Here is a 27375-nt window from a genome sequence, read left to right as displayed (position 1 = left end):
CACGCTGAGGGTCAGCGGGCCCCGTTCACTGCTCCTCAGCTACCAGCTGCTTTCCCCGGCCACCCCCTCGCGGGTCATACAATCGTAGCATCTTTGTCACCTCCCGGGAGGCGACAACGAGTGGAAACCAGGACGGAAAACCCCCTCCCCGTCCCTCCCCGCACCGCCGGCGGACAGCCCAGGCCGGGCTCCGCTCCGAGGGGCCGCCCCGGGGCCCTCAGGCCCGGCCCCGGCCATGTTTGCAGTCTCCAGGCAACAGCGCGCTCGGCCCGGCCCCGGCCGCCTTCCCTTACCTCGCATCAGGGGAAGCGAGAGGCCAGCAGCTCCGTCGGACGCCCGCCGTCAGGTATTTATGTCCTCAGGTTTGTGCCCTCGGGTAGTTGTTCTCTCCGGGCGAGACGCCCCGAGGGTCCCTCTGCGGGATGGCGAGACCCCAGCGGGTGCGTGGGGCTGAGCAAGGGGCTCCGCGACTCCGTCCTCTGCCCTAACCCTCGCCCTCTGCCCTAACCCTCGCCCTCCCCGCTCACTCCTGGCTTACAGGGGGAAGGCGTAAATTCAGTGCAAGTTCCCTTCTCCCTTTCCAGCCTCTCAAAAGGCAAACGGAGGGCAGAGCAGCAGGGCGTTAAGCTGCCCCCTCCCTGACCGCCACCAGGACTAACAAAACATCTGATGATTAAAACTTTACCAAACTGGCATCTCGGCCAGGGAGACAAAACCCAGTAGGCCCCACAGCCTGGGCAGCCAAGGGGGTCGTGCATACTGGCAGGTTTTGTGTGGTGCTTTCTGATTAACAGCAATTAACTTGCGGGTGTGGACTATTAATTAACCTCTGTAGCCTGTTTCTGCTCTCGGCTTTGCTCCCCAGTAAAGGTGTCAATGACAAAACACTGGCTTTTCACAGGACTTGGTCTTGCTGGTATCTGTCAGTTGGAAAGCTTCCTCCCCCCCTCCACTGCCCCAAGCAAAAAGAAATTGTGCTCAACAGCCCCTCATGCTGCCGATTCTCTGTTTCACAGGCTCTACTTGTAAATGCTAATGTGATGCTCCTTGGTGAAGATACAGGTGCTGAAAATGTCACCTCAGAGGCTTGCCACACTGCTATGTGAAGAAGGGGACCGCCATCTAGCCCAGCAGGAGTTGCCAGAAGCCACTGCTTTCTATTTGGCTGCCTTCAGCTGCAGTGCCCCCACGGCCGTACAGAAAGTGAATTCCCTAGACAAAGAGCTCTGGGAGAAAGTGGTAGCCACCTTGGAGATGTGGTGCAAAGACAAGAGTCAGATTCCCAAGATCCAGAACAAGAACTTGGACATTGTGTCCCTCAAAGTAGAAATAGCTGCCGCCTTTCTCTCCACCATAAGTCCTGACAATGTGGTGTCCTCGGTATATAAACTGGAGACCCTGCTCAGACGAGGATGCTCAGAGGAGGTGGTGAGTAAATGCAGTACTCTGCTCAAGGCTAACCCAAAGCACTCGATGGAACTGCTGCTGCTGAGGGCGTTGGCATGGGTGCTGTCAGGGGCACAAACAAGGAAGGGAGTTGTGGACTATCTCGAAGCATTTGTGATGCATCGCGCTGAGGCAGTGGCCCATGTGTGTACCAGGCAAAGAGAACACCTGCCACAGATCATCCAGGCCTTCTCTAATTTTCTCTCAACATGTCAGAAAGAAAGCCCAGATTGTAGATCCTTGGAGCAATGGCTGGGCAACTGCTATGACTTCCTGTCTGCAGTGGCACCAGATGATATCTGCATTTGCAGGATGCAGGCAGATTACCTGTTTAAGAAAAGCAAATTTGAGGAGTGCGTGGCAGTTTGTAGCAAGGCCCTTAAGGGCTTGTCAGCAGGTAATAATCTCAGAGATGAGAAAGCTTTGGGTCTGCTCTTGGAACGGGCTGCTGCATATTTCTTCTTGGGTGGACGGATGCAGGAAATGATCCAGGATTTAGCAGAAGCCTTTGCAGCTACCCCTGCCCAGGCAATGAAGCACTTTGAAGAGCTTTTCTCACCACCTGATACTGAGAAGATAGAAGAACAGGCTAGAATTGTCCTGGAGGTGAAGTTTGCAGCATACAGGGAGGCTGTGCGTGCTCGGCCTGAACTCAGAAGCAATCATGGTACTGAACTTCTCCCTTCCGTAATCCAGACAGTCCAGTTCCTCCTGCACATCTCCCCAGGGTCCAAACGTGAGCTCAGTGTTCGGCTGGCAGACTGCCATCTCCTGCATGGACACATCACAACTGCACTGGAAATCTGTGACCACCTCTTAGCAGCAGAGCAGAAAACTTATTACAATACTCTGCTAGCATTGCGAGGATTCTGCTGCCTCCACAATCAGAACCAGCAGCAAGCTCTGCAGGACTTTCAAAAAGTCATTGAGCATGATTCCCCACATCCCAGCAGTTGTATTAAAGCCTTATGTGGGCGTGGACTTATCCGGATTTCTGGTGGCAGCCACTACTTGACAGCCCTGGATTATATCACGGCTTGCCAGTTAAAGCTGGAAGAAACCATCTTCACAATCAAGTCCTATGTGCCGTGGAACCAAAGAGGACTGCTGCTAAAGGTTCTCCAAGAAGAGGGACAGAAGATGCTCCAGAAGAAGAGGTACCCTGGAGGCAGCTCAGCCTGGGGACAGAAAAACAAACACAGCTGATCAGATTCCCAACAGAGTGGCTTGAGTAGTAGGGAGGGTACTTGCTTCAGATAACTGAGAATAGGATTTAGACCCTTTGCAAGTGCTCCTGATTAACAGAACTGGTTGAAATAAAACTTCATAGGTGAGGCTATTCCAGCAAAATACCTTTCTGCTGGTATGGTGTAAAGTGAGAGGATCTACATAGCCAAATCAGCTCAATCTTTATATGGAAGTTAATCCATGATACACCAATTGGCCTAAGCTAGGAGTGAGCAAAATGCTAGATGGAATATGACAGAGATTTCTCCTCTAAAGGAGTCAATACACCCAAAATAAAACAGATTTGTTAGTGCTAGCTGGCTCCTTTCAGTCTCAGCTCTGAACTGAAGGACGTAGTGGGCCACTAGATAGATTTCACTACCACTCAGGTTTTCCTTTCCCATTGCAGTATCAGCAGCAACCACAGGTATGAATCACGTGTTATCAGCCTTTCTTTAGATCCGCAGCTGCTTAAGAACATATTTTTATAAAGGGGTGTAGTAATTATAGAATTAAGTGGCAAGAGATTTATGTGGTGCTGTGTGTGGTAAAATGTATTAACAATTTTGATACTAGACTGTGTCTTAGCTTCCAGATGAGACAAAGAGGCTCTGTTATTGTTGTTAGCATTTTCCCTGAACGTGGTCTTTTTGGTCTTTTTCTTTCTTTACTTCTATCTTTTTTTTTTTTTTCCTTCAGGGATGCCCTTGGGGTTTACCAGCTGGCTTCTCTCTTGGTGGAACTGGATCTTTCTGATGAAGCATCACAGATCCTTTGTGCTGATGCTCTGTACCAGATGGGCTGGGTAGAAGAAGCTCACAAACTGCTCTTACTAGCACTCTCCAGAAATCCACAAAGATCTCCCATCCTGGCTAGACTCGCACTTCTGCAATTGAAGAAGGGTTTCTTGTATGATGGCAACCAGGTAAAGAGCACCTGGCTAGCAGGGAGAATGAGAGACTGATCGGTGATGGTATGGTGAATGGGGATAAACAAAAACAAACAAACAAGAAAACAGCAGCTCAAATAACAGTCTGCAGTTTTCTTTCTTGTGCTTGAAACCATGGATGAAATTCCAACGTGTTGATTCTCCTACCAAGGATTACAAAGTTGAATTACCAGGTTCTGCCATCAGAGGGAACTATTGCATTTTTTAAAATGCCAGATAAATTTTGCTAGCCAAAAAAGTTCTCAGGTTTTGTTGTCACCATTTCTTGTGAAAAATAAAGGTTTTGTATAATATGCAGCCTTTGGGAAGCTACTCATGAATGTCATGACTTTATTAGAGTCAGCAGGTAGGTCCTGGAAGTTAGATTCTTATCTGCAGCTTCTGCTACAACTTCTGTATGGAATATATCTCACCAAAATTTTCTCAACAAAACATTTTTGTTCAACCTGCTTGCTAGCATCCAAAATAGAGAGATAAATAAGTTCTATGTATACGTCTGGTGCATCAGCATAACTGTTCTTGTCGTTCTGGCTTCTCTGGCCTAGATTTGAATGTTGACTACCTGCTTAAGCTCGTTTGCTTGACTGGAGGAAACACCTTTTGATTCTTTTCCTTATTAATTTTAGTAAAAACTGCTTGGTGATTTTCACTCTAGTGAATGGAGGCAAAGATACCATATGTCAGGCAAGATTCTTCTCCAGGACAGTAGTTTGTGGATTTGAATCTGTACATTTATCAGCAGTACTGAAAGAAAGGTGAAGCACTTCACTGAACTCACTAGTTTCAATTTTACAACCAAAAAGTTTCTGCAAAGTCCTGTTCCACAGAAACTTTCTCTTTTTGGAGCAGTTGTCCTGTGGTTCAGCTGTATTTATAGCACATTAACTGGCAGTCTGAACAGCTGCTTCCAAAGTAACCAAAGCAGCATTACTATATCCCCTAAAATGATTTCCACATTATAAAAGAGAGAATAATTCCACATAATAAAAGAGATTCATGGTCTATGGCTAGACCATAGCCAGCACCCCAGTAAAACATGGGGAAGCATTGGGAAAGAGCATCCTTGTATCCCTAGACAGAAGTATTTCAAGCTTTAGCAGCTCTTAGCTTCATTTATCTTTTCATGTCAATTTCTCCCATCTTTTTCTCTCCCATTGTTAAGCTGCTGAAGAAAGTGATCAAAATTGGCGATACCTCCTGCCTCCTGCCAATCATGGACATTTTCAAAGATGAAGATCGGAAGCTGATGGAAACTCACTGCCGTTTCAGAGCACTGACCATCTTGAAGAACAAGCAGAAGGATGCTGACATCAGAGAGGCCATTGCCTATCTTTCTTTTGCCATCATTGCTTCAGGTAAGATTATAAAGCTATGGGTAGGAGATGTACTTCTATGGGAAATCACATCAGTGGGTAGGCAAGAATGTCCAAACAATTCCCATCCATCATTTCCCCGATGAGAAGACTGAAACAGTAGACTTAAGAAGGTAAAAATAAAAAAAGACCTTTTTAGGATTAGCAGTGTAATACTGTTCTTTGATGGTAAAGGAAAAGCAAAGTAGCAGAGGGATTTTTCTGTACTTGATTCAGGGATGTAGTTTCAGCACAGCGACATATACATGCTCAAAACACAGGGAAATGTCTCAAGGAAATCCTGCAGAATTGCTTTCCCTTCCATAAATGTGATTTTCATCAAGTAACTGCACACAGGTGACTGAAGCAAGGCAGAAAGCTGGTACTTGCAAGAAAAGCCGGAGCTTTTTGATCCTATTGTTGTCTAAAAACATAGTTTTCCCAGAAAATCAAACTTGATCTAGAAAGAGATGAGAGCTTCTTCTAAAACACAATTTTTTCTTAGAGAGGTTAAAGCCAAACTTCTGATAAATGAAAGGGGAATTTGGTCCCTGTGAGCAGTTAGTCCTTAAAAGACTCTGAATGAGGCGGCACTTCACAAAGTCATCTAAATGAAGGAAGTCCCTGATTCAGAAGAAAGAGGAAGCCCTCATCCCATTTATTTTGTGTAACTTTTAGGGGAAGTGCTAGCTGGTAAGCAATTTGGAAAGGCTGCTGAAACAGGTTCGGCTTCAGCCCATTTTAGATCAGCAGTTTCGTGGTAGCAAGGTCCTGTTTAGCTGTAGTGTGTTATGTCAGTTAGTACCCTGAAAATCTTCCTACCAATGAAATTGACTTGGTACCTCCTGTTCCTCATAATGAGCGTGCTGTAGATAAGTCATTGCAGCAAACAACCTGCCTTCTTGTTCCAACACACCAATGAATGTGTGGTTCCAGTGCAAAAGAGTGAATGCACCCACTTACATGCATCATTATCCCAGCTTTTCCTAAGGAGAGAGATTAGGCTGATATGGAAATGCTTCTGGCATGTTCCAAGCAAAACCATATTTTTATGGTAATCTGCCTTTCACTCTGAGCAAATGTTATGACAGCAGCATTGAGAAGAAGAGACATTGGTTTATGAAAATGGAAAAGAAAACTGTTAATTGCTTTGAGATGGTTCCATTTCACAGCCTGTGCATTCCAGCTTATCAACCCCCCACCTGCTAGAACAGATGCTTGTTAAGAAATAGACATTGTCTTTATGGGAGCCAATTGATAGAGCTCCAGAGCGATAATAACCTTTAGTACAGAAGTTTTGGAGCATATCAGGAGGGAGAAAAAGCCTCATTACTGTAAAAGAATTGCTAGGGGCCTGTCTGCTGGCTCATCTCTGCAGGCAGCTGTGCAAGATGCTGCATTTGCCTGATAAAAAAATATTTACAGTGGCACTGATAATTTATCATCCAGTATTGAGATGCCACGTTTATTGATTGCAGTCCTGGGCAAATTAAGATCCTCATCAAAAATGCCTTGAAAGGAAGGGGCATCTGGATGGGGGAGGGATGCACGCTTTGCATCCAGTGGATGAACGGACCATACTTGTTATCGACAGCTATATGTTTTTTCATTTGGGCAGCACGTATTTGAAAGCAGAGAAAAATAATCTTAGATGCAAATTCCAGTGCAAATGAAGTGTGGAAGTAAATTAGACAGTCCCATCTGGATTACTGTTTTATCCAAAACAGCGTGTACCTTCTGACTCCACTTAATTAAAACAGCCAAATGGCTTTGTGCTTCCATCCTCACGTACCTTCCTCTTAGAGCTCTCTTCTCTCATTTGTGCTGCTCCTACTCCAACATACCAAAATCTCCAAGGATTACTTCTAATGAATTGGATCCTAATCCAGCTCAGATCCTTATGCAGTGGCTGTTATTGGTAGGTTGCCTCCATTTGTGGCACATTAATGATGTCTATGGAGACAGTTGTGATAGTGGGATAGATGCGGAGATATGAAGACATGCCCTTTTACAATAAATAGCCTCATCTTACTTTTACTGCATTCCATAGCAGCGTTACAGTGCTGTTTTTAGAGGTCCTCAAGAATAACAAATGGCAAAACTCTCCAGACTTCCTCAAAAATTGACAGAAGTTGTTTCATTACACCTGGAAAATGTATAATTTCTCTGTACTATCAGCTGTGTGAGTCTAGGTATTCCAGAGAAGGCAGAAAAAAATCGCCTGCATGGGGTGGTTGAGTGTTTAATAATTGCAGGCCACTCCTTTTGCTTCCTTTCACTGTTTCTGAGGAGGCACACTCTTGCTGAGACCTTGAGGCAATCAGAAAAGCAGTTGTGGCTGTTTGAGGAGAGATAATGTTTATTGACATGTGTATTTGTTTTATTAGAAACCAGGAAGCTTTTGAACTAGTTTAGCAGTGTGATTTTATGATTTTGATTCTCTTTTCCACTCATTTTTTTATTGCAATGTTCTTTTGACTTGTTTAATTAGACTGAAGACTCTTTGAAGTAAGGCCTGTGTTTGTGGTGTGCCTGGCACAGTGTGGTCCCTGTTCCTGTCTGGAAAGTTAGAGTTCAGTCACAGTAGGACAGTTACAGTTATAAATCAAATTATTGCAGCCATACATCTACTCTCAGCAAAGTGCCCTGGCTTTCTGTAAACCCTGTTAGAATGCTTTTTAATTCCTTTGTATATAAATATTATATACACACATCTTTTTAGCTTTTTCCAGAACTGATTCTTCTGTTTATAGCATGCAGAATTTTTATTTTTTGAAAAAAATTATCTTAGTGGCAAAATATATGCCCTGACTAGGATTTTTGCCCATATGGCAGCCCAGACATTTATTATTATTATTATTATTATTATTCCAGACTTGCCTGTCGCTTATTGGCCTATAAAGGTGCACTGGTTTCTACTGTCAGCCATCTATCTGTAAGTGAGAAATGTACACCACAAGACTCAGAACATCAGAGCAGCCTTGTCTTTGTAAGGCACTCCAGAAAACACATCCAAGGCTCCACCAGTGAAAATTCATTCTTTGGCAGAATTCCACCTCTTATTCCACCCTTGCCACAGACCTGAATAAAATGGTTACTTTTCAGCCCTGCAGTCAGCACTCCACAACCTGTATATCTCCTGCATCATTTTCACTCAGCCTTTTTGAAGCCCTTTGGTGGGGCTTAGCAGTCTGCACACAGTGGGATTTTACTGCACCTTACTTAAGACCGTTAGACTGGAGACCTTTCAAGTAAGCACAGCTACATTTCTCTTCCAGGTGGCTCTGCTGAAGACTGTCTCCTCATCAGGGCTCAGTGTTATGGGCGCCTTGGTCAGAAGAAAACTGCTATTTTTGATTTTAATGCTGTCCTAAAGGAGGACCCTGGGAATGTTCAAGCTCTGAGTGGACGAGGATTCGTTTACCTTGCTCTGAAGCAGCAGAAGGTATTACCACTGTATTGATTTGCTGGTGAATTTTCTGGCAGTATTGAGCAATATCAGTGTAAGATACCACAGGCTGTGTCGTGGACTCACTGGAGTCAAGAGTTTCCTGTAGAATTTGCTCAGTGAATGCCCTTGCTTTGGTTGTGGAACAGCTGGCAACTGAGAGAATGAGAAAAAAAATAATCAATGCATAGCTATTGTCACCATTTCATTTTGGGTCTTGTTTCTGCCTAGGAGGCAGTACAAGATTTGATCTCGGCACTGAAGGCAGAGGCAGGAGCAGTGATCCCAGCAATCTTGTCTTTAAAGCATGAAGCCCGGGAGCTGATCGCTCAGTGGCTTCTTCAGCATGGCAGGACCGTGTTAGCTGAGCTTGTTGCTACTAAAGACCTTTCAAAGGAACGAAGGACCCTCAGGGACCTCCTCGTGATTGCAGGAGCACTAATCAAAATTTGCAAGGATGCACAATATCACATCTTCTATACAGATGTTTTGACTGCAAATGGTAAGCACTAATTCTTTACATAGCTCATCAGAATAAGTGAATAATTAGTGAATTCACAAAAAGTGAATGTTCCGTGGCAATGGGAGCATGTATTTATTTTATAGCATTTCTCAAGAGAAAGAAGTTTGCAAAAGTTTCAGGAGAGGGTATGAAGTAATTATAATACCCTTAGATTTGAACTGCGGATAGTCTGCTTTAGTAAATTTTGTTGATGTCTCTTTCTCCCCGTGGAATGGGTTACATACCTTGTACTGGTGTTAACCAACAGGAAGGTATGAAGAGGCCCTGGTTCACCTTCAGGAAGCATTTGACCACTCTCGTGCTGATGAGTTTGCTAATGCAAGACTGGCTGTGTTGCAGCTGAAGAAGAGGAACATGCCAGTGGCAGCTCACTCATTCAGCATCCTAGCTAGGAAGGATGAAAGGGAGCTGAGGTTTCTCCTGAACTTCGTAGATGCTAAGCAACAGCAGCATCTCTCTCAGGTACAACCCTTTTTTGTTGCCTCATTGGTACATTCAGCAGGGAAAGAAAAAGGGAGTAACAGAAGTACAGAAGTATTTTTTACAGGAAGTGTACAGAGGTATGTGGGAAGGCCATTTATCAGAAGAATGACACACAAACTGGCTTCTTCCTCCATCCTTCTCTCCAGCCAGTCAGAGTAGATTTGAGAATTTGGATTCAGCTTCTTCCATTGCAGTGACCTTGGTTCAGTCTCTAATAATTCATCACTACCACTTCTTACCACTTGGGGGAATTTCTTGCTGGTCTCCCTAGCACGCAGCCCATTTAATCCCACCACTAATATGCAGGGGATGTGAGGGAGAGCTAGAGATTTAACAAGATCGTTGTTAATATTGTACTCTGTATGAGTTACATGGTGCACGTAGCTGACTAATGGGGAAAGGGAATTCATGTTTTGTTCATTTTCCTGCTGAGATGAAACTGAAGGCTCTGATTCAATCACATAAAACGCTTCAATCCTTTTTACTCATGTAACTTCAGAATTGTAAATATATTCACATTTTTATGAAATGCCTTCGAGGTTGGGGAGGTTTGGTATTGGTTTTCCTAGCTACAACTGTTTGACACAAAAGTAGCATGTTGCTCCAGTCCCATGGGGTATTTATTTTTCCTTTTTTTTTTTCTCCACATTTCTCCCCCAAATTGCATCCAGCTCTGAGAAAGCATCTCCAACAATAAGAAAGGACAAGGTCAGATTGATGGTGAGGAGTTTTAACATTCACTCAGGCATCTGCAATTCTGATTACCCAGAAGCTCTGTGTTCTGAGAATCAGTTTGCTTCCTTTTATTCAATTTGTAGATTCCGTGTACCCTGGTGAGAAGCTATATTGTTATGCTTTCTCCCAGGTTATAAAACAAACAACATGCTGATATACTAAATGCATCTAGAGAAGAGTACTTTGTATGTATTTTAGCAAAACAGCAGGAGGATATAAGTAAACAAGTATTAATTTACCAGTCCCTAGATATACACCATTACAGAGAAAAGAGCCCCTCTCTTCAGAATAATGTAGAAAGTTCAGTCTTCTGGGGAAGAGTTTGGAGATTTCAGAGCCAATTTGCAATCTTTCACTATATAAAGTTGATAAAGGTACATTCAAGAATGTGTCTATGAAGGCCCTGAGGAGGCGTCTACAAATGAAGATAAGTTTTACAGCTGAATTTCCCTTGCTGCTACATCGCTCTTCCTGTGTGGAAGTCTCACAGCTAAGTCTGTCCATGCTGCTTTCTGAGAAAATGCAGAGGGATTGTTTTGCTGTCAATAAAATAAAAAAAAATGTGCACAGTTTAAACTGATGTATTAGGAACTCACTGGTGGTACAGATTAGTGAAACCTTTAAAAGAGGAGAGGCACTTTTTTTTTTATCAGCTGTGGAATGGTCTGGCATTAAACCCCTTACTTGTGGCTTATTTATCATGAAAGATTTCTCCACCACGCGAGAGAATGGGGGTGTGGGGGTGGCTGGACTGATTTAAAGATTGGAACTGAATACCTGTGTTGCAAGTAAAATAAGAGTAATTTTTTAATCTTTAATCTTAGGCTTTTTGTGCAAAGTAAACATTTGAACTCAAGCACCTGGGGTCTCTTTCTATATTCTCTAATCTGCAAAGATTACTGAGCATGATTGCTTTTATTACTGATTAGCCTGGAATCAGTAATGGTTGTTGTGGGGTTTTTTTGATACGCATTTTGTGACGAAGGGGATAAATATGTACTTTGCTTGGGTGGGGAAGGAATTGGCTAATTCACCTGGACAACATCACAAAGGATCTTTCTGGGAGGACTTTCTTTTGCCCACAAGGTTATTCCAGTTTGTGTGAAAGGAAGATCTCATAAAAGCAAAACGCTTAGAGAGAATTTGTGTCAAAAAACGACAGTGTCCTTACTGTGCCATGGCTCCTAACTACACTGCAGGGGGAGAGTGTTCTTTCTCTTACCTCCATTTCACAAATAAGGAGACAAGCACAGAAGAGTTCAGGGATTTACCCAGTGTCCCACAGCGTGTCTCGAGCAGAACAGCGCTTGGAGATTAAGGGTATTATAGAAATGTATCATCATTATCCTGGAGTCTGGTCTGAAAAGCTAAAAATAATCCGACGTGAGCTGCATAGGAAAGGGTGGAGGAAGGAGAGCTCCTTGATGTACTACTTTTTTTTTCATGAAAACAAAGTAATAAAATTCTTGCATTATTTATAGTCCAAGGGGTCCCATGCTAAGGAATCTGTAAACAACGGGGAGAGCCACATGGGAATAGGAATCTGAAAGATTTATTAAACTCCAAAAGGTCAGAGGAAGGGAGTTTGCTTGCTGCTAGTGCGGCTTCAACCCTTCGGTTTCCTATGTCAGAGGTTAGATGTGGGACTGATTGCCAGCTCCTTGCCCCGATCCTCGGAGCTGCAGATTCTGTTGACATGCCATAGGATGTACAGAGCTGATTCCTACAGAAACAGTCTTAAAAATGATATAGCCCTTGTCTAAATTAAGCCCTCAGCAGAAGGTATTTTGAGGAACTGCAGAACTCCTTTGAACAACGTGATCTAGAACTCCAGACTTTCTAGGCAAGAGCTGTTGTTCCCTTGTCAGAGAACATGCAGATGCAGTTAGTTCCTTCTCAAGCCTCGTTAAAGTCCCACCACTAAGAAAACACTTGCACTGACTAGTTGCCGTAAAAACACTTGAAAGTACAAACTAAATTTGCTACTTTTTAAATGTATATTCAGAGATCTGATGGTTTTGGACAGGCTGCCTTACAATTTATGGCCAGAATTATTAAAGCCAACGATTTACACTATTTGAGGAGAGGTCCTGTCTATTTGGACATGTGGAAGCTGAGAGATTCTCTAATAAAAACTCATTTATGTATTCATATTTGTCATTTTGTGGCAAATTGGGGTAGAGTTCTTCCTAAATTGTTAGGAGTGGCTAAATTATTTCATACCACAGGTCTGAGATGAGTTTCTCAGACTGACCTGCAATACTATTCCATTTCACCGAGAACCTGTTTTTCCTTTGTTGCATTAAACATCAGGCAGTGCTAATCTAAGCAATTAAAACACAAAGACAAGGCAAACGGGCAGACTGGAAGAAGACCTGAGATGTGGCTTCTGGAGAGTGCTCAAGTGTGGCTCCTGAGACAGTGGCTGGGCTAACTGAAGTTTGGGCAGCCACCAGCATCCAAGAGCAATGCGTGATATCCCCTGGAATGGGACTGATGAAAACATTTATCCTGTGCTTTATCTCGGCTTGTTTGGCTCAGCGCTCTGTAAGACCTAAGCTGCTGGTGGCAGTCTTGTTTATAACTTAAATATTCAATCCGCTGCAGCATGTTAAAAGCTTTGTTTATTACCAATAAAGGGAAATAATGAGAAATCCATTTGAGGCAAATAGTTCTAATGGAGTTTTCTTTATTGACTTTTATAAGCCTAAAAATTATGTGGCTCGCTCAGCCTTCTCTATTTTCATGTTGTTGTTTTTCCCTTCAGGTAATAGCAGATAGTTCACTAGCACTTGAGATTATTGATGAGCTAAGCCACCAGTTGGCTATTTTTTGTTTGTTTGTTTTCCTGTAGCTTGGGGAACCTTTTCAGTAGGAACCATCTTTCATTATTAGCAGGTGCAAATATTTGTGGGGCAGTGCATGGGGCTAACTCTTTACTGACCAGAAAACACAATTTCCCTGTAGTCACCTGTTAGAGCAGGCTGTGGCAGAAATTTACACACATACACCCCAACTTCTAATAACTAATATTAACCAACTTTATGTCCACAGATAGCAGTGCAAGAAGGAAATGTGCTGATTAAAGAATATCGCTATGAGAAGGCTCTTGGTTATTTTACCCTGGCTATCTTGACAAGCAAAGATAATCCAAGATACCTCCGACAGAGGGCTGCTTGCCTTATGCACCTGAAAAAATATGACAAAGCTTTAAAAGATATGGAGAAAGTAATCCAGAACCATGGCTCTAACAGTCTGAGAACGCGAGTTCAGGACCACTGTTCAAAAGGACTCCTGCTGTTGTCAGTGTCAGAGGAAGAAGCAGCAGTTAAGCAGTATATTGAAGCACTGCAGTTGGATGAATCTACAGCATTGTGCAGCATCATGAATGGCCCTGGCAGTGAAACTTTAGCCAGAGCTTTTCATAAGACTGCACAATACAATTTTGAAATGCAGCATTATGAAGAGGCCTGGAAAATCACCGATTATGGCCTTAAAATTGATAAAAATAATCCTGAACTTAAGAAACTGAAAACAAGACTCAAGCGAGAGGCATCAGGCTGTAGCATACATTAATTTATCCATTTGGGAATTTTCCAGTGACTGTTTTTTTCTCATTTGTTTGTAAGGCTGCAAGAATAAGGGAAGGACGAGGAGCTCATGATAAATATGGAATGGAACATGGCACTGAACATAGCACAGCAAGACTGGAAGTAGAAAATTTCAGATAGTGAAACAAAACTGACCAAGGGAGCTATGAGAAAAAGGCAAATGACAATCTTTATTCAGAATTCTTTTAAATTACTGTGGATGTGCATAAGCCTTGTGAAGAATGTGTTTGGCTGGCTAAACTGAATAATTCATTCCCTAACACATTGATTCCAATCATAGCAAAGGAAAGCAGTCAAGTAGCTTGCAGTTTATGAAATAATAACCACATATTTCCTTGCTACTTATCTGGTTAGCTTAAACACAGACTGCTCAGCTAGGTAGCATTATTTTTGTAGACCAAAAAGTTTGCTCAAAAGTAACATTTGTAATGTGTTTTTAAGTTGTGAAGCATCACGTGCTACACCAGTTAAATGTCCCACTCCTCAATGGAAGGAACTGCTGTCATATTCTAATGGATTTGCAATAATCAGCACCAACGTAAGGAAGTGGGGCAGTACAAATGCAAAGCAAACTGTTCTAATGTCCCAGGCAACATAAGATGAAGGATGAGATCCAGCACAGATGAAACATCCAACCTAATGACTAATACCTTGCTTTTCGTGGGGCAGAGACAGCTGTACTACGGACAGGTAAGTGTGGGCTTCTTTCTTTCAAAGTCAAGAAAAGTTACTCTGATTCTATTCCTACTGATGTTGATGAGTACTTTTTGTTCCTAATTGGCATCAAGATGCTATAGGAAAGTTTCTTTCCAAGTGTGAAATTATGTCCTTAAACAACTTTCAGCTACACACGCAAGCTGAAAGAAAGAACTGCTGATTTTTTTTTTTCAAATAGTAATTTAGATAGGAATTTCTCCGTCTCATACTGAACTGTTTTGATAGTTTTTTGGGGCTTTGGGATTTTTTAGCTTTATTTTTGTTTTGGGTTTTTGATTGACTGGAATAATAAGCCTCTTTAGAGCTTCATGTTTGCTGTTGTGCTACCATTTCCTCTTTTACTGGCAAGTTTGATTCAATACCAGTTGGCTGATCTTTTTCTCTTGAGCAGTTTGATCCTTCAGTGGCTTTTACACTGTCCAAATAACATGCTCACACTGTTTAGTCTCTCCTTTGCCACAGTTAGTATTGCAGATGTTGTACAGACAACACTGAGAGCATGCAAGTCTAGACACACAGACACTCGGTTGCACTCGAGTAAAGTAATTTCATTACAGAGAGACCAAAAATCGGGTTCTCCTCCGAGTTATCCATGCTGGCAGTTAGGAATATCAGTACAAGAACTGAAGAAAGAGTCAGGGCTGAAATCAAAAAGAGAAGAAAACAGTAGCCTACTGGATTAATCTGCCAAGAGAAGCGGAACCAACTTTCTGGATTTTAGTATGTCGTTCATAGTGAACTGAGATTTTCATATAGACCCAGGTCTTCACGTTATGTAAAAATAGGTTAGCTTAGTTTTCCAAATTCCCCCCTATAAGACTGCTATAGAGCTATGCTGAGGAAAAAATTGCTTTCAGGTGCCTAAGACTGCTATTTTTTCAAGCACCAGGAAGGCATATAACTTCTTATCTGTTAGTCATGGTCTAGATTAATGGCTGCTTCTCTCAGTGGATCCAAACTGTTCTCATCAGCATTTTTATTTGTTTCTTTTATCTTCTCTGTCCCCTTTCTGTGCACATTAAACCACTGCGATCAAAGCCTTATCTCTGTTTGTGCCTAGGCTTCTGATTTGTTCTTTATTTCTCCGTTATAGGCTTGCTCTTCCAACTAATTTCTTGGAATATCAAATAGATCTTTCTGATTAGTCACAGTGAGAGGGGTTTGATTAGCAGCATCGCTGCATTATGCATGCCTAGCACAATTTCACAGTCAGCACAACCCATTCTGACACTCATTTCCCGGACTCCTGAGGAGCAGGCAGGATTAAATGTGACCCATTTATTTCAGCTACTGCCCAGCCCATGCACCTAACGGCCAAAAGCATGCCCGTGCCTTCACATTCACGTACCTCCACCGCTCTGCTGCTGTGCTTTGCCACAAGACACTATCTTTCAAAAAAAAAATCAGAAACCACTGGAGTCCTTCCAGAGTACCGGGCATTTTCTAATAGACAGTCATCATTACTGGCTGTGGATATAACTCTGAGGCTAATTGTGATCCTTCAGGCAGCGCAAGGGAGGCCGTGAGGACCATTTGAGATGCCTTAATAGCATCACTGCTCTTGAGTCTGGCTCTGGCCAGACTGCTGCAATGTTAAACAAGCTATCACAGCAGCCATCAGAGAGGGCATTGCTCTCACTAGGGAGCTAGCCTTGGCTGCTTTCCTTTCAGCCCAGTCTCCCCCGCCAGCAACAGTTATGCACCAGAAATCCATCAATACTTCTCAACAAACATCTCCCTTCCAGTGCAGGCCGATAAGTCTCATTGTTATCTGATGCCATGCCTCTCTCAGGGCCTGGGACCGTTCGGTGGAATCGCCAACCATCTCATTATATACGTGCCATTCGCTAACAGGACATTTTTTCCACTTCCAGATTGAAGAATCTGGATAGAAGAAACTGCAGTGATCACTTCTACATGTTTCTTTAAGGTTAAGCTGCAATTTGGAAGATTATGGAGCTGTTTCCAACTGCTTTGAGAGGCGTTACTCATTCTGTGCCTGCAGCTGATGGCTGAAATTGTTTACAGAAAAAACTATTGTAATACCTGTTCCGTGAAAGTCTCTTATGCAGCACACATTGAGACATTCTTACAGCATGCTGGTGTAAACGTTGGATAACTACAAAGAATTCAAGCATATTTATGAGTCAACGCATGCATAATCAGGAAGGGAATATGGCCTGACCAACCTGTGTCAACAGTGGAACTGGATACCAGTTTATTTGAAACCTACATTCATCCCAAGGAAAGCTTAAACACCTGTAGTTTATGCAACTCCGAGCTGTATGCAGACACTACCAAATATCCCTTTGCTCCCTCTGAATTTCATTCCTTTGAAGTTTTCTTCAACCTCAGCAATGCACCAGCTAGGCTGTAATAATTGCAACTCATCTACGTGGGGAGGCAGAGAAGCTGAAAGAAGACTACCGTGCTGCACATTGTCACCAGGTAATGAACAAGGGAGGCTTTGAAAGCTTGATGGTTTCTGCACAAATGATCGCTTGCCAGCGTTGGCTTTATAAAATATTCAGGATTTCTTACAAACACATAAAAGGGATATCAGATGTGAGAATATTTGTCTCACACACATGGTTATACAAGTAAAGTTTCCTGACTTCATATGCCGCAGTCGAGCAGGCAAGGAACAGTTTAGAAATGATTGGTTGGGATTAAATATTCAACTGGAAGCTTTTCTCAGAGCTCAGACAGAGCTAAACTGAACTTTTCTGATTTCGAAAGATTTTTTTTTTCCTTTAAACTCATATCACCCCCATTGTTTTTTCAATTTCAGTTACTTAAGTGCTCCTAGATACTAAGAGAATCGAAAAACATCAGCAACTGATCAAATGCATTTTTGAAGCTGACATATTGCCTCGGAAGTCATCTTCCTGAATTTCAGTTTAATCCATTGAGCTTCCCAGATTTACATCATGGTGGCAATGTGGCTCTGGCTTACAGCCACACAGACCCAGTAACTTTTAATGAGTTTCTGTGTTTATAAGTGAGGACATTCCACTTGACTTGCAGAGGCAGATGTTTCACTTTAATGACAGCTAATCTAAAAGCCATTTCTTTTACTATCATTTCTCTGCGGAAGATTAACTGTGTTATCATTGTACTGCTTCTGCATCAAGCAATTTCTAATTTGCCAGGGCTCTGAGGAGTCACTGCCATCATTAATTTAATGTGTTACATGAAATTATCACTGGCATTGTAGCCTGCCTTTGGAGTCTTGGCTATTTCAATCATATTTCAGCTAAACTAGTCTATGTCAGAACCCATTGCTTCAGTCAGCCATTACTCAATGACACCTTAAGGATTACTTTGAAGGCACAGCACTCCAGAGCTGTGGGGTTCAGGATGCTCTTCCTCTGCTCTCCTGCACCTGCTGTGGCTTCCATGAATGACTGTTCCATATTAATTTGTTCTGTAGGACGCCAAAGAATACTGCGGACCTGCACCTGCCTCACAGATATGTACATCTCTGACACCCCGAGTACAGGACCAGTGGTTTGTTTAGTCACTGAAGTGCCTGGAGGGCAGAAGACGAGGATGATATCACCGTTTGTAGCATTCAGCAGCTGAGAAGCGGTGAGGACAGGTTGGGAACAAATTGCCATGTAACTGTTTCATTTACAGTTTGTTTCAGAAATTTTACTTTGGACAAATGATGCATGGCCAAGACCTACCACAGACCTTGACAAGTCTACTCTGCGGTCCTGAGGAGCACTGAGTACTTGTTCGGCGTGCAATGCAAGGCCACGTTTCACTTCCCAGATGAGCTGTGGGTGTGGGTGTCTCACCATTCAGCCCGATCATTTTTGTACTTGTGCATTCCCCACATGATTCCAGAAAATCAAGTGCTATAGAAAGTAAACTAGCGTAAGGATTTCCCACAGATTGTAAAGGAAATTAAGAACAGTATCAGGTAGGTTTACATGTCTCAGTCCTGAACTGCATCACAGTAAATGAGAAAATCTAGCAGTAAAGCCAGAGGGGGAGTATAGGAGGGAGCAGGAAACACAGGAGGAGGAGGAGGATTCTGTTCCATTCCAGTTCTGCATTTTGTTATGCCCCTCAGTTGTATTTTTGTCTCCAGGTCAGTGTTTTATATGCCTAATGCGACCTAGTGGATATACTACACGGGTGTCACGTAACATGATGCATAGGGATCTGAAGTCACAGGAGAGCCACAGTTTTAGATCCAGATCAGTAGTGGATGAAATGAAAAACAGACTGATTATTGTTTTCCTACTTAAAATGACCATTTTATGGAGCATCTTGATTGCTTAGAAACCTCAGATGTCATATAAGATTCAAACACTGGCAATATACTCACTACATTCTCTAAAAATCACATTAAAATCTTACAATTATAGGAACATCTTTGAGTACTGGTAACAACGTAGGGTTAGTTCTTTCAATATAGAGTTTTAACAACAGAAACATTTATACTTCACCATTTGCTTTCTATTTTCTGCAACCTTGCCAACATTATATTTGCAATGCTGTTTCTTTTTTTCTCATGCATCATTTGTCCATTCTTGGGCAATAAAGTCTACTTACTGAAGAAAACAGGTAATTAGCCATCTACATAAATTGCCCTGTATCCACATCATTAATGTGTTTGGATGTTTTAATTGATTGCATTCTCGACTGCTTTGGATAGCTAAAATGCCAGCTAATGCCATCCAATTAAGCCTCCTAATAAACCTGGCTGATGAACTGCAATATAATCACACATCAAGTAGAGATGTAGGGGGAAATGCCACAGAACTGACAGTTTAGAATAGACTGTGTTATTTTGAAAGACCCAAATCACTTCTCAACAGTGAAGCTTCTAATTGACAATAACTGGCAGCAGATCTGGTATCCAAGACCCGATTCAACACACCTTTCAAGCACATGCTTAAGTCTGTTCCTATCTACAGAACATTTTTGTTTGTTGCTGACTTGGGTTCCTCCCAAGAACTTCCCCTATACTTGTCTTCTCCCTTCCATAACATTCTATTAAAAATTTATTTTTGAAATTATTTCTTTCCTAGACTTTTTTAACTGTCATAGGGTTGTATTCAACAAATATGTGAAATATATTACCCTGAAGAAGGTAAAGTGTTTGTAATTAGCACTAGGTAGCAAAAAGGTAAAGGGGATATTTAGAAATATATTTTTTTTAATTTTTATTTGCTTGTAAATAAACAACACTAGATGAGGCAGATGTAAGTGAAATAAACTCATACTAAAAATAGGATATACACTTCCAACAGCGCCCTGCAGGCAGCTCACCTAAAGATGGCATGGTGTCTTTATGACAGCTCTGGAGGTCTTTTTCTAGGCTCAGAGATTGTAGATTTAATGGAGTAATTTGTGTGAAATTCTCTGCTCTATTTTGCCAGATGCCAGACAAGACATAATGGTTCCTCTGGCATCAACACCTATTAATCTAATCTTGACTTTGATTCTCTGTGTGACTTCGTTTCATCTGTAAAATGGGGATAATCTTCTATTTCAGATGTTTGTCCGCATCTCTCAGTTCTGGGTACAAAATACTTTGAAGATGACATGCTACTGCAAAAGAGCTACAGATTCTCATCAAACCCATTCCCCAGTCAGTGATGCTAGTAGAGGTCACCCCTCTGTTCTGTCTCTGGTACTGCACACCCCCTTGTTTATTTGCACAGCTCTTTGGCAACAGTAAATTCAGAGCCTCAGCCCTCAGTGGGAACAAGAACGTGTCCCTGAGCATCCCACAGTATGCAGCCTGCTGGGACAGATTTTGTGTTTACGTTGTAGACAATGGCAAGGGGAACAATAAGAACATTTTGGTACCATCTTACAGGCATGGCACTACCTAAGTTTGTTTCTCAGAGCGAGCCATATGCCAACCCTGTAGTACCAAATGGGAAACTAACCGCAGAGGTGCATCTAGAATCCAAATCCTTTCCTACTGGGCACTGAGGTACCTCTCTGCTTCGCTGCCAGGGTCCATTCCTGATGTATGGCACCTCCAGCAGTTACTCTGTGAAAGAACTGACCAGATCTCTCTACCTTCTATGCTGCAGCTCCCGATACTACAGCCACCTTCCACACAAGCACCAGTTGTTCATTGAGAACACAAGCTCAGTCCATCCTCAGCCTGAACGATGCAAGTCATCCAGCTTCCACGGGTGTCCTAACCATGAGTGGGCATGCAGGAAGGTGAGGTGTAGGTGAAAATGGGATGTTTGCTAAAAGGCACACATATGAGCATTTTGATAATCCAGAACTTCACACTATGGATAGTCTTGCTGAAAATAAGTGTAAGAATTTATTGAAAAGTTGGTCTTTTGTGTTTAATTAAATGATACGTATGTGGTATATGAATACATATGACTGGTTGTATACTCTACATTTTTCAGTTGGTCTTGATATCTTGCCTTTGAAAACAGAACTATCTTATTTAATTTGAAAGATACAAACAATGCATGGTTAGTGGATATTACTGCTGAAATTTTGTGTGTCTTGTAGCTGGAAATCATTTCAAGTAAAATAAATTCGTTTTGTTTGCAGTCTGTCTTTCCATGTATCAAAATAAAGCAAAGACGTGCCTTTTAAGTCATGCACATCTATTTTTAATGACACAACATTCTAAAATTCTAATTGCAATATTAAGCACTACATGGAAATTAAATGTATGGAAAATTAGTCATTGCCTTCCAGAACAAGTCCTCCTGCAATAGATACTTTCAAATCTCTTGGGAAAGAATTAAAGCATGTCAAGTTAAACTGAGAACTGTCCTAAGAATTACTGTAATAGGAGAGACTTTTCTAAATGCTAACGAGCTAGTAAATCATCTTGTCCCATTAGGGACACCACTGGTAGTGCCTGCTGCACGGTCTGTTTTCTCCAGTCTAGATATAAAATCAAGTGATTTCAAATATGGTGGAAAGGGTTAATTCTCCCTGATAAGTCTCCAAGCAGAGCATTTAATTCGTTGGGCATTCTAATCCACCTCTGTGTGAGTGAATGTACGAGGGAAGAGAGAGAGATGTAGGCACAGTAGTTTGCAAGACCATTTCTTGAGAAAAGCCTTGTTAAAGAGATCAGTGCTAATAACAAGAATAAGTGTTTGTTTCTGATTGCCAAAAAATGTAAATATTCTAATTATATTGCAGAAGCTACACAAACTACCTGCCTTCTCCAGCTGAAAAACATTCTCCACCAAGCAGAGGTAAGACAAGTTCTTATTTTTACCTGTTTCTCTCTGCAGAATGCATGCAATTAGAAATTAATTGCAGAAGCCATTGCCTTTTATACCTAATACCACTAATGTCTGATTTATTTTTTTTATTTTGATGATGTTCAAAAGATCATTGTCTCGTGAGGGAAGAGTTTTGAAACAGCATCTAAACTTGGAGGTTTTACTGATTCTAATCTGTTTCAGATGTGCATCTACTGGGGGTTATTTACTCTACACACAACTGGTAGCCAACCAGCTATGAGAAGATATTTGAGCACTGTTTTTTTTCTGTTGTTGTTTTGTGTTGTGTTTTTTTTTTTTCTGTTAGTTGACAGATAACAGGGTTAGGCTGGCTCTCAAAGACAAACCCATCATTTTGAGCACAATGAGTTATCCTCTGTAGTTTGCATCCCTGCTACAATAAATCAAAGGGTAGCCATTGTCCTAGAGTCATTAATTGTGCTGATTTGCGGAGGATTAGGCTGTTGTGGGGTTTTTTGTTTGTTTTTTAATATCACCCTATAGCTTCAGACTGTCTGCTGTATTTAAGGAAAGTGTATATACTAGACTAATTTCTGCCAGTTTCTTAAATACTCCTTTCACTCTTCCGAATGCAACAGCATAGACTGAGACTGTGAGGTTAAGGAAGATATTTGCTAACATTCTGCAGTATTGTACTGTTGCATACTGCTTCGGTTACTAAGCAAAATAGCGATGTGGATAGTAAATCTATCAGTTGTATACGCCTTGGGTCATGGGAGCTTTCTTATTTACATTAATTCACATACAGAGAAAAATATATACATCTGAGTACCTGTGTAACCTGAACATTAAAACCCGAGTCACAACAGAAATGAGCTATCATTAAATGAGCTATCAGTTCCGGTTCCTTATTGTCCTGAAGACAAACAGAAAAGTAACGAGAGTTTTAAAGCAGTTTCTTGGAAGTTTTACAGTACTCTCCATACCCCTACCTTTCTCTCTCACACATACGCTGGAGGTGGTAACTAAAAAAGAAATTAAAAATATTTCACATGCAAGTGATTCTTTTAGTTTAAAACCATTCCCCCTTGTCCTCTGACTGCACACCCTGCAGCTCTGCATGCTTTAACGTCCCAGCGAAACACAGAACAGAGCATTTGGCCAGTTCAGGAGATTAGATGTACAAAAAAGTCACACATCAGAGCATCATCATAGTCCACTAGAAGTTGCCCTGAATTCCTGTGGAACATGCCTTTGGGTGGAGAGCAGTGTTGGATTACTCATCTGTTTGATGCAACTCGAAGGAATAGCTTTTCCCCTGCCGCTAGCTACAAGCAGCTCATGCCGAAGGGAAGCCTTTAAGGAACTCCAGAAGTCAGCGGTTGCTTGGTGCTGAGCGACTGCATAGAATAACTACAGACTGCACCATAAAGCCAAAAGTTCCTCAGTGTTTCCACATTCCCACGGGAGGCTCGGCCAGGGTTGTTTTAGCATCTCTAAGCATTAAAGATGTTACCCAAGGATGTGAATTACATTGCAAGTAGCTGCCAAGGCCAGCCCATTGCAGCTTCCCAAAAGTCTCTGCATTGACCACCTCGTACAGGAGTGATGGCACGAGAGGTGTTGCACGCCCACTTCACTGTAAAGGCTTTGGATGGCTGCCTAAAAGATGAAGATTTACACGTGACCTTTTGCATGCATTCAGGGCAAAGCCCAGAAGCCTGGCATCGAGAGGTATGGGATTTTCTCTGACATCTCAGTGTGCATCGGTTTATAAGGAGATACAAAATGTGATAGAGTTGGATACCTTGTTTCCATGGGAACAATACTTAAGCCACATCATACTAAGGATGATGTCAGCACCACGTCCTGCTTGGGTTTGATCACTTTAGGAGGTTGCAGTGCTTGTACATTTGGTGTAGCTGTTTAGTGCCTGCGGGAGAACCCCCAAGCACCAGCTGTCGTATTATTCATGCAGTCCCTGCTTCCTAGAGTATATGGAGAGCAGCAACCATGAGAAGATCTATTCAGATGACTCAGCCCATTCAGTTACATCGATACTAAACACAACAAATGGTTGTAGTATAACCTGAGTAAGTGTCGGGAGAAGGTCATAGTCAGGGCGTTGAGGAATGACTGCAAAACCCCAGGATGGGAGAAAATGAATTAGGTGATGTATTCTCATACAGTCCTACCACAGGAGTTTTGACAAACGTGTCACTGATGGTAAAGTGAATGTATGCACGGAGAAAAAAGTGCAGAACCCCCCACAATTTTTTATCTTTAGAAAAAATGCTTCTTAAACCAAGAGTCGAAGGTCAATTTCACACGGTGGGCAAGACATAGCAACCAAACTTCTGAGAAAGCATTCAAGGATACTACAACCATCTATCTTACTCCCAGCACAGTGTCCCAGGTATAGCCATGGTTATTACAGATTCCCCAAGGAAAATATGAAAACAAAAATACTCATAACCCTGAATCAAGTACAGTCTTCCCAGCAAGTGAGGTAAGAGCTAGCCTGTGCTGTCTGGGCTTGAGCTCTCTGACTATAAATTCCTCACAGACTTGAGAAACTTTCCCAAGAAAAAAAACAACCTTTAATAAAACCTCCAGACTAGGTTCCTCCCTCTCTACCAGTCTTGCAACAGTTCTGTATTGTTTGGGATGTCTTATGCCCGAGGAAGTACCTCTTAAATAAACAGTCTTATGTGGGGTCTTAACATTCACAGTAAAAAACACCCTAAGAGGAGGCAGTCGTCCAGATTGTCTACTTAGGCCCCAGCCCTTCAGGGTCCAAGTGGAAAATATTAAATAAAAAAAAAAAAGAAGTTAAAGCAAGCAAAAAGGGAAAAATCCTTTCAAAGTAGCCCAATGTAAACAGCAAATGCCTTATTACTTCATGTGTTTTGAAACTAAATTGCTTTGGGGAAAAGACAGCATGTATCCCAACAATTGAAAACCTTCCTGTTTCTCAATTTCTGGAAAAAGAAATCCCCAGATTGATGTTCCCCCCTTTAGAATTGCTGGTACTTCTCCTCATGCAGAAGAGAAGGACTTTCTTACAGCGCAGGAACCTAAATGCTAGTTTCCAGCTTTCCCATCATGAACAGAAACATCTAATAAAAACAAGATACATCAGCAGTAAATCAAAACCCCTCCTACTGTCTAGTATTGCTGTCTCTGTAGCTACAGACAAATGTTTTATAGCTCATGTCTGCCCTTGAAAGCTTAATCACCAACCAGAAGTGTATCATGTCCTAATCAATAATGCAAACAATGACAAGATCCTTTCCCACCCAAGGACCTTTAAAAATTATTCATCTCCCCACCCTCAGCGTGTCTATATTAAGGACATAACCCTGCTCTCACACATACTCACAGCTCCCTTGTCTGCCTTTAAGAGTAGCTCTGCTTGCCTCTCCTAAGGGGGGAATTTGCCCACAGATGCATCAAGTAGAAGAAAGTGATAAATATTTCCCCTGAGTTTAAAGATACGAAAGGATTCTCCCCAGGACTGTCAACATCAGATATTCCCAGTGTATTTCATCTGCAAAAGTGCTCAGGGGGTTATTTCACTGATATGTTAAGAACAACAATCAATTTCACTTTTAGGTTCAGCACATGATTTTTGTTGCCCTGCTGTATAATTTAATTATCTGAAAGCATGCAATGGCGGGGTGCTCGTTCGTTGCAATGATTGCTCCTAAGCCTGTGAGCCTTTCGGTTGTATTCACAGCCTCTGCTGGCTCTCACTCCCTGCCAAGCAGTATTAGGGCTTCCAGCTGACTTGGTTATACTTGCCTGGAAAATACAGTGTGTATATACCTAAGACACTTAAAGTATAAGCTGTGTTTGCCAAATTAGCGCAAATTTGAATCATAAGAAGGTAGAAACAACTTTTCCCAATAGGAAAATGATACCGATAGTCAGATACCACCTTAACATCTCTGCAACAACTGCCAACTTCTGGATGACTGCTTGGGGTAGTGTACTGCTATTGCTTACCCAGGTGCAGACTTACTATAGAAGAACATTAAAAAATAATTTATCACATTCTCTCAGGTCTTATTCTAAACTTACTAATCAATTTCCTCCCTTTTTTCACATTCTCTAACCCAAAAGTTAGAAGGCTCAGAGCTACCTAAACCAGGGATGCCACCCACTAGATCAGGTTGCCCAGGGCCTCATCCAGCCTGGTACCTGCCTGAAGACTGATAATGGAAGCATTTTCTGTACAAATACTAAGTAGTTTCAGAGCTAAGCTGCACAAGTAAGAGAAATAGAAAATACTCGTCACTGTTGACTTCCCAATCTAAAGTTCAGATTGGCCTAAGATAACCTTTAGGAAATGAAAGCCAGTGCCATCTGCTACACCCAAAGTTCCTTGTATTTCCTACTGGAAACAGGATACCTTTTTCTCAGCTCAAGCGAAGCCAGTAGAGATACAGGAAAAGATTTTTGATATAGTTCCCACTTCATCCAAAAATAAAATAAAAAGGAACTGCAGGGTTTTGTTTATGACTAGGGCAATATTTTTCAATGGAATCTATGAGTTATCTAGGGACCGAAGGGATCTGTGTCTTTGGGGCTCACGCATAACCTCAATTAAGTCACTTTTGGCCTCGATCAGGTCATTCGTTAGAGCTGGTTTTTGGGTCTTTGTAATTCCTCTGTCCCTTGATTATATGGGGAGCTAGTGTCTGCACCCAAATAGCAGGCAGTCTGAATCCCCCACAGCATTCCCAGCCTCAGACACCACGTTAATCACCGTGCTTATGATAGGCGTGCACAGCAAGCAGTAGGCATGGAGATCTTATTCTTGGCATCTTGATTCTCCATCTGTCAAACGGGCAAAATAATGCCCTTTGGTATAGTACTGCCGCGTTACAAAAATAACTACGTTGAAGCTGTGAGGCGCTTGTCTACTGCAGTGTTACGGACCTGAACTACCCAGACCTTCCTCAAGGCCAGAGCATCTCATGGTAACAGTAAAACTACACGGTAAGGAGATGGAAGATTCACATACACAAGAAACTAATCTTTTACTGGATGTGGAACCCCCTTCAAACAGAAATAAGAGATCACTTTAGTCACAATTAAATTTCTAGCTCTGTTCTTCTAAGCAACCTTCCCTTCTGTAGCTCCTTTTCACATATGGCCACCCAGGATCTGCAAGTGCAATGTTTTATTTTTTTTTTTCTTCCCAGATCCTTGTGTTCTTAGACTCCTCTTCAGATGGAGGGATGAGAATAGCTGCCTTCACACTTGACAGAAGCGTAAGATAACTTGACTCTGAAAGAAAGGCACATTCTCAGACAGGTTTTAAGGCAGAGCACTGACTAGAAGAGGAGGCTTAGACCCCTGGCAGAAGAAACTGGCATTCATTGTTTCCTACCCCATTCAGGGAGACAGGTCTGTGCTCTTATTCTTGGAACATTTCGCTTGTACATTCCCAGCAAACAGGACTGCCTCAAAGAAATCCCTGCTCTGCCCTCAGCACTTCCTCCTTCCTTCTCAACGCACACCCCTCCGGTCAAGAGGTACCAACCTTCATTTGGGTAGCACTAACTTTGGCAGGACCAAGGGGGGAAAAAAAATGTAGTGAAAAAGAACCTGCTTCTTCCTCCATTCAGTTCTGGAAAAGTGTAACATAAAACCCAAGGGAAATCACGTAACCAC

General features: G+C 42.1%; 2 protein-coding genes across 13 annotated transcripts in view; one reads left to right on the top strand and one right to left on the bottom strand.

The window, feature by feature from the left end:
• LOC308181331 (actin-1-like) overlaps positions 1 to 1010 on the bottom strand; it is a gene marked incomplete at its 3' end in the record, with an annotated part of 131929 nt that extends 130919 nt beyond the window's left edge. Inside the window, exon 1 of the mRNA XM_080564485.1 lies at positions 294 to 1010. The remainder of the gene's footprint in view (positions 1 to 293) is intronic.
• Positions 227 to 27097, top strand: TTC34 (tetratricopeptide repeat domain 34). Of its 12 annotated transcripts, none has more exons than XM_080564441.1 (13): positions 227 to 346; positions 1017 to 2603; positions 3373 to 3598; positions 4785 to 4977; positions 8253 to 8419; positions 8654 to 8924; positions 9193 to 9407; positions 13218 to 14464; positions 16422 to 16939; positions 17925 to 18082; positions 20554 to 20689; positions 21647 to 21702; positions 26904 to 27097. In XM_080564441.1, the coding sequence occupies exons 2-8, from the start codon at positions 1072 to 1074 to the stop codon at positions 13737 to 13739; spliced, it is 3126 nt and encodes a 1041-aa protein (XP_080420567.1). In that variant the 5' UTR covers positions 227 to 346; positions 1017 to 1071; the 3' UTR covers positions 13740 to 14464; positions 16422 to 16939; positions 17925 to 18082; positions 20554 to 20689; positions 21647 to 21702; positions 26904 to 27097. The 12 variants fall into 12 exon arrangements, with proteins under 12 accessions (XP_080420567.1, XP_080420558.1, XP_080420563.1 ...); XM_080564432.1 differs by having other exon boundaries at positions 16366 to 16939; XM_080564437.1 differs by having other exon boundaries at positions 16366 to 16939; positions 20474 to 20689.
• Positions 27098 to 27375: the final 278 nt, after the last annotated feature.

Source organism: Anser brachyrhynchus, assembly GCF_964034855.1.
Source record: "Anser brachyrhynchus genome assembly, chromosome: 21".
In the NCBI taxonomy this organism is placed as follows: domain Eukaryota; kingdom Metazoa; phylum Chordata; class Aves; order Anseriformes; family Anatidae; genus Anser; species Anser brachyrhynchus.
The sequence above is the reverse complement of the archived record's forward strand: the minus strand, read 5'-3'. Positions and strand labels throughout refer to the sequence as shown.

What these genes read in the sequence shown, in the direction of transcription:
- TTC34 (XM_080564433.1), top strand. Translation starts at nt 1,072, where the DNA reads ATGTCACCTCAGAGGCTTGCCACACTGCTATGTGAAGAAGGGGACCGC. An exon ending in AAGATGCTCCAGAAGAAGAG is followed by an intron (nt 2,604 to 3,372) that starts GTACCCTGGAGG and finishes TTTTTCCTTCAG; the next exon opens with GGATGCCCTTGGGGTTTACC. An exon ending in TTGCTCTGAAGCAGCAGAAG is followed by an intron (nt 8,420 to 8,653) that starts GTATTACCACTG and finishes GTTTCTGCCTAG; the next exon opens with GAGGCAGTACAAGATTTGAT.